Source organism: Cottoperca gobio, chromosome 13 (genome assembly GCF_900634415.1).
Source record: "Cottoperca gobio chromosome 13, fCotGob3.1, whole genome shotgun sequence".
Classification (NCBI taxonomy): domain Eukaryota; kingdom Metazoa; phylum Chordata; class Actinopteri; order Perciformes; family Bovichtidae; genus Cottoperca; species Cottoperca gobio.
This window is the reverse complement of record NC_041367.1, coordinates 7,530,317-7,537,241: the sequence shown is the minus strand read 5'-3', so window position 1 is coordinate 7,537,241 and position 6,925 is coordinate 7,530,317. Positions and strand designations below refer to the sequence as shown.

The 6,925-nt window shown below is 41.8% G+C and overlaps 1 protein-coding gene across 1 annotated transcript; it reads right to left on the bottom strand.

The window, feature by feature from the left end:
* Positions 1-299: 299 nt before the first annotated feature.
* phox2a (paired like homeobox 2A) lies at positions 300-2,916 on the bottom strand. The gene is made up of 3 exons (XM_029446868.1): positions 2,694-2,916; positions 1,081-1,268; positions 300-794 (listed from the first exon to the last, which is right to left on the bottom strand). The coding sequence occupies exons 1-3, from the start codon at positions 2,914-2,916 to the stop codon at positions 300-302; spliced, it is 906 nt and encodes a 301-aa protein (XP_029302728.1).
* Between the last annotated feature and the right edge of the window lie 4,009 nt (positions 2,917-6,925).

Genomic DNA, 6,925 nt, shown 5'->3' with positions numbered 1-6,925 from the left:
TGAAGAGTTTAAGTCATCGAAGTCATGTCCAGAGTTTTGCAGGAGCAGTTGCATAATATTTTGGAGTGAGAGATGGCGACCGGACCTTTGACTTTATTATCTGAGCTTTGAATCAGTTTGACGGGATAGTTTTTTTTTTTTTTTTGAGAAGAACCGAGGGCCTAACTGAACTGAGCAGACTACACCAGTGAATTCAGCGTTATAATGGGTAAGTCCTGACTCTCAACAAAAGCTAGAAACTCCTCACTGTTCCAGTAGACAGCATAATGTTTGTTTCTCATTTTCTCTTCCTCTGTGCTTCAGAACAGGTTTGTCTTGATGTTGGGGTTGGGTTTTCTGTGGAAGGAGGACAGGACTCCGGCAAAGGGCCCGGTCATACTGTCTGCCGGCTGCCAGGCCTTCAGAATCTCCTGAGTCTGGGCAGCAGGCTGGGCCACGGCCGGGTTGGACGGTCCCAGGCTGGACCAGCTGGGCGGCTTCAGCCCCTGCAGGACCGGAGAGCTAGAGGTGTTAATGTAGCCGCTGTTGACAGGAGCCGGGCTGGGGCTCAGGCTAGAAGGGCTGCCCAAGTTCCCATTGCCCGAGCCCGGCAGGGAGGCCGTGCTGTCAGGTGTGGGGCTGCAGGTGGATTCTTTGGACTCGTCATCATCAGATGAAGTTCTCAGCTCTCCGCCCTTCTTCCCTCCAGAGCTGCTGCTGGAGCTGCTGCCCGGGGTGCCACTGGGGTTGTTGGCCTTGGAGTTGGCTGCACGCTCCTGCTTACGAAACTTAGCACGCCTGTTCTGAAACCACACCTGTGAAACACAGACAGAGGTCAAATTAATATTTGTAAGACACAGAATGAGATAGACACACACACATATATATATATATATATATATATATATATATATATATATATATATATATATATATATATATATATATATATATATATATATATATATATATATGATAATCATAATGTCAGATATTTAGTCAATCAAGTACATTTGATGTTTTCCTTTGCTGACGTTGTGTTTGCTGTTGAAACTGACGTCAGGTATCAGAAACAGAAGAATAAAAGCCCGCTCTTCTCACCTGTACCCGCGCCTCGGTCAGGTCTATCTTCAGCGCCAGCTCCTCTCGGGTGTAGATGTCCGGATAGTGCGTCTCGGCAAAGACCCGCTCCAGCTCCTTCAGCTGGGAGCTGGTGAAGGTGGTCCTGATGCGCCGCTGCTTCCTCTTCTCGTTCAGGCCGGAGGGGTCCGAGAAAAACTTGTAAGGGACTGTGCGGGAAAAATTGTATCCGGTTAGTGGTCGAAAAGCAACATGTAAAATGGTCTGGCACTTTAACAGCAGAGGCCATATATTAGACCACACGGAGAGGCCCTGCGTAAAAGAACCTGAATCCTTTACCTCGTTGGATTTGATATAAATAAAACATTAATCAACAACCGATTGTATTTGCACACTAGTGACTGGTTTGTGGAAGGCGGGTTAATTGATTGCAACATTGTTTTAATAGCAAATGAGATTGTATAATAGGCTGAAAGCAAATGTATAACAAACACGCTGAAAAAGCAATATCGGCTTCACAAAGCTGGTAAACTCGTATTTACTAATTATATTTAACGTGTTTCTGTTTTATAATGTTGACTGAGACGGTTTTTATTTGCAACCTAATACAGTGAAGAAAAAATGATTTAGCATCAAATGAATTACAGGCTTAATATAAATAAAATATAAAAATAAATATATAATTCGGCTGTTAATTGATCGAATGTTTTAGATGTTTTACAATAAAATCCTGAAGTATAAACATAAAGTCAGTTTGCAAATTAAGTATATTTCGGTTATTTTGGAGTTAGGACACGGCTTATGGAAATGTCATAACATAACGCGAGCGTGTCAAATTCCACAGAAACTCAATCATAAAGAAACCTCAATGCTTTTAAGAAAAGAAAACATTGACATTGATGGGGGATTTGAGGGAGAACAGGACGAGCTTGCTGTGTTTTTAGGGAACTGTACAATTTGATGCATTTTTGCAAACTGAAAAATAAAGAAAAGTATTATTAAATATTGAGTTTAAAGTATTTAATGTAATTTAAATGTAAGAATTGGACACACGAATGTTGCAGGCGAATGAATAATTGCAAACACAAACAATTTGTCAATGTGTTGTTAGGTAGGCCTATGGCCAACAGGTGTGTATTATTAATAGCATATATAAAAGAATTTGTTATATATTAACGCGTGCATATATAGGTTATTGCAAATTAATAGACACGCAATTTTCACCTTTATAAATATGTTGGCTTATCAAAAACATCATTAAAAAATATTATAACATTAACATTTAGCCTAATTTAATGCAAAGATTAAACATGCCGTGATTCATTCTAAATCAGGAATTAAGTCTATTAGGATACAATCCATGTAAAGCCATCTCGGCTTTCAACTGTGTGGATGGTTCGGTCATCAATAACGAAACATAGAGTTGACAATTAGATTAGATTTCTCCCCGTTTTCTAAATGTCGATAGAAGATGTGTGTCGCAGCTGAAGCCAGAGGAAATTATGTAGACGACAGAATAGCTTCTTTAACCTTTTTCTTTCCTCGCTTAAAAAAAAACCCAACATCCTTTACATTTATTTTTGTGTTCCTGCAGACCTTCAGAAGAAAATAGAATAAAATAGAGGCTCCTGTACCTGAGGAGTAAGGTGTGGGCTGGTGCTCTCTCAGGGCTCCCAGGGTGCAGCTGGCCGTGCTGAGCGGAGTGCAGCCCGGGTTGGAGAAGGGTCCGCTCCGGATCGGGTTGTACTGGAAGGAGCTGGCCTGGCTGCAAGAGCTGAAGTCTGCGTAAGCCGACGCTTCCATGGCCGCCATGCAGGAGTCATAGGAGTTCAGGTAGGAGTAATCCATCTTATACATGGAGATGAACCGGTGCAAACACCGGTTTGCAAACAAAAAACGACGAAGTGAACTGTGAGCAGAGAGGCTCGGGTGTGTCTTCAGCCGTCCTTGTACTACAGGAGATAGAGTGAGTAGGGCTCAAACCGAGTCAGAGTTGGTCTTGTCTCTCCAGTATCTCCCAGGACTGTTGGGTCGTCTCTTCAAAACTCCTGTCGGCTTTGTATCTCACTGTCACGCGCCTGTTATTTCGTGTTTCTTGATAAATAATCCAGATGTTTTCGCTTTTCTCTCTGCAGCTCTTCACTTTCTCCTGCTTCTGTTTTCTCTCTTCAGCCTTCCTCCCCGGACTGCAGTTAGCTCTGCTCTCGCGCTCCGTTTGACAGCGCGCAGTGTTTATAATAAACTTGGCAGAGCGAGAGACAATAGCGAGGCGGTGGTCTAGTTTCCATGACAATGCCACCAGTGAGTGAGCGTGGACACGAACGGGCCCCCTCCCACCGCTCACTGCACCGCCCACGCGCTCCTAGAACCTCGCGAGCTCGCAGGTGTCATCAGAGTTAAATCTCCAGTCTAAAAAAAACAACGGTTTCGTCATTTAAAACAGTTTTAATGTCGGTGCTTTCCTTTATCGGACGTTTCTAATTGTGGTGAGTCAAGTCTTTTCAACCCACATAGGACTAAAATCAAACGTAGATATATTTTAATTACCATATTTCCTTAAGATAACGCTTTGAATTGCATTTGTTATGAGTTTAATGAGCTCACAAATTGCAGGTATCAAATGTAAAGACTATTTTCAGCCAAGACATATGCTTATTGTCTCGTCCTGAAATGTCCCTACTATATATCCACTCTTTTTCCACTATATTGAAGAGATGCTGAGCTATAATTCAGCCCGGCCTAACAGCCTCTCAAAGTGCTCATAAACCACGTCCGGTCTGTAAAGTATAGTATAAGGAATAAAATACCACAAAATGAACTCATTTTGTGGTATTTTATTCCTTTTAAATAGCCCATATTTGCATTCAGGCAGAAAGACTGGGACTGATTGGGACTTTTGGGTTTTGAACTCCAGAATATGAATGTAGTGTCTGGGGAAATATCACAACATAGGCCTTTATGAGCCAGTAGAGATTTAAAAAACGGGACCAAAAGAAACAATATTCACTCGGTTTGGGATTGAAATGTGTCCGATATTGGACACACCTACAAGAAAACACACTCAAAGTAGATAACATTTCGCTGGTCTAATATCTGATTACTTTTGCGATAGCCTATCATATAGGCCTACGATTAGGTAATGCCAAAACAGTATAATTAACATATTAACATGTGACTACATTGCATTTTATGAGCAGGTGCAGGTTGAGCCCCAAATAATGCTCTGTAGCCGTACATATAGTTTCACTGCCCCTCAAACGGCTCGTAGAAACAACTGACGCTCAGCCACAGAAGTCTTTATGTGGGGGGAAACGTCCAGATGTGACGGTGATTGGTGAGATTAAAAGCTTTGATTTGATTCCGATCACTTTTACGGAGATGTCACCAGAGTGAGCGTCACTTTGATGTATAGGACTAGAGAGAGAATTGGCTGCAGAGACAACTGAGCAACCACGACAGGCTAACCATAAACGCATTGACGCTTCATAAATTGGTTTAGTTTATTGTTCGGTGTCATACAATGTGATAAGTCATATCCCACACGGCCCCCATCACACACACACACACACACACACACACACACACACACACACACACACACACACACACACACACACACACACACACACACACACTTGAAACCGGCAGACAGGCGCGTGCTCCATGCAGTTTCCAAATCTGGTGCTATTTCAAAAACATGACTGCTGTATTTCAGGCTCTGTTCATGAAATTAACAGGCGTTTTATTAGTGGGATGCATTTCACCAAATAATATAACCCAGAAACCAAAATTACGTTTTACGTGCATGCGAGAAATTAATTAAGTTTGGCTTGTGTGTGCGCTCGCTCAAAAGTGCGCGTTCTTATCTCTGCTTGACCAGAGGCTGCATGATGACGCTCTTTAATGTCATTAACCCACCAAACACTCTTGCGCATGCGTGCATTTGCCGCGCCGTACTCCCTTAAACTACCAATAAGTATAAATAATAAGATTTGTTTAAAGCGTTTATTGTGTGGTTGGTGAGAGCTGGTGGATGTTTGGGGCGGGGCGGCGCGCAGGAGCTCCTGTTGATACAGTTGTTCGTCTTGTGCTGATGTTGGCTTGCAGTTCTAGTTCTAACATCACTCATGTCTGCTGCTGTGTCCGAATCCAAGACTCACCAAGGCCAGACACAAGAGCTCTGAGTTTAAGACACACCTCAGCCCCAATCTTCTCCCGTAATTCAGGTTGAATGTAAAAATATATACCACTAGAATAGAAAAACGTACAACATTTTTAATCAAAACAATGTGTAATGTGAGTTAAATTCCAGCTCGAGTTTGAGTTTGAGTCTTATTGTTGTTATAGTTATAGAGCCTACCCTTATCATGGTCTAGTCATTGTGTTTCAAATAATAACTAATCATTTATGCAACAATATTAACCCTAATGTTATGCTCATCTCTAAAAACAATCTGTTTCGCACGGAAATGCACCTCTGCAAATATTTTGTGATTTTGTGCACCTGCATCCCCTGAGATGATGACAAGTACTCAGCTGTCTTTACTGGAATATTATTATGAAGCCTATATTATAGGTCTATGCAGGTGTTATATCAAAGTCTCAAATGCTTTAGAGTCCGAAAATGCTACATGGCATAACATATGTAAATTGTTAAGTAGGTCTTGGTAAATAGCCTAAGACTCAGCTCACTTTTAGATGTGTTATTGATTATGTCATGTACACAAGTGTCCACCCCACATGGATTTATAAGACACCAAAATACCGTTGCAGTCGTGAAAAAGGTTTCCCATCCTAAACACATGCACTCATAAGAATATAGCCCATAACAAACTTTGAGTTCCGTGTGATCCCTGTGGTCCCTATATTCTTTAAGCCACTTAAAATAAATAAACATTTTATAATCCTGGTGATTTTTTTGACTTGCACATTAACTCCCAGCTCCCAGGCCATGCCGTCTGTTGTGTGTCCTCGGCCCGTCTGGTGGGTTCAGAGGTGAGTTTACTGAGAAACTTAAACTGTTTCAAAGTTAAACTCTCCAGGCCGTTTCTGACTCAAAAAAGAGCAGCCATGAGCGACCCTAGCTCTCCCGCTTTTAAGCATTTAAACTTTAATCCCTTCAAAGAGGGGACCGGTCTCTTCCAGGCCACTAATCCGCCCTATAGTGCTCCAACGCAGGGGGAGACTTCTCCTCTGCGGAGGCTTTAACTTTGGACTTTTACATTCATGGGGCGATTTGACGGAAACAGTAACGGGGATCTTTGGCATTCATGACGTCTGAGTCAACAGAGGGGGACACAATGGTCCCCTAGAGGCTTCTGAGGGCCCCTGAGAGAGGAACCCCGACTATAGGGATTATAGGACCATGGAGGACTGGGTTATTAGGGGAAATCTTATGGGCGCACTTAACATAGGCTGTCCGTTTTCTAATGAGAGTTATGATTGAGTTAACATCAAAGGATCAATTCACTTGTTCAGTGATCAGTATATCTCATTGTTATAAAAGCTATAGCAACATTTTCGAATATTAAAACATCAGGCTGTGATGGCAGGAAACAAAAGCTGTAAATGTAATTGAGCGATTAAGACCTTTTAAACAATTCTCCACACATTCCTATATGGGAACAATAGATGAAAACATATAGGCCTACCATAGCACTATGAGGAATTAAGAATATATTGAGCGGGTTATTATAATAAAACTCCATATAATCTGATTTCTCTGTTTTGTCGCTTTGTTTCCATTGAATAATGAATTTAGGCTCTCTGTTCAAACATCAATCTGCCTTGCTTAAGGATCCTGATGCATCATAAATAAATATTCCTATTAACCAGGGTGTAAAGCGTGACATTGTTTCGAAGGGTTA

What these genes read in the sequence shown, in the direction of transcription:
- phox2a (XM_029446868.1), bottom strand. Translation starts at nt 2,916, where the DNA reads ATGTATAAGATGGATTACTCCTACCTGAACTCCTATGACTCCTGCATG. An exon ending in GCCCACACCTTACTCCTCAG is followed by an intron (nt 1,269 to 2,693) that starts GTACAGGAGCCT and finishes TTTCCCGCACAG; the next exon opens with TCCCTTACAAGTTTTTCTCG. An exon ending in TGACCGAGGCGCGGGTACAG is followed by an intron (nt 795 to 1,080) that starts GTGAGAAGAGCG and finishes TGTGTTTCACAG; the next exon opens with GTGTGGTTTCAGAACAGGCG.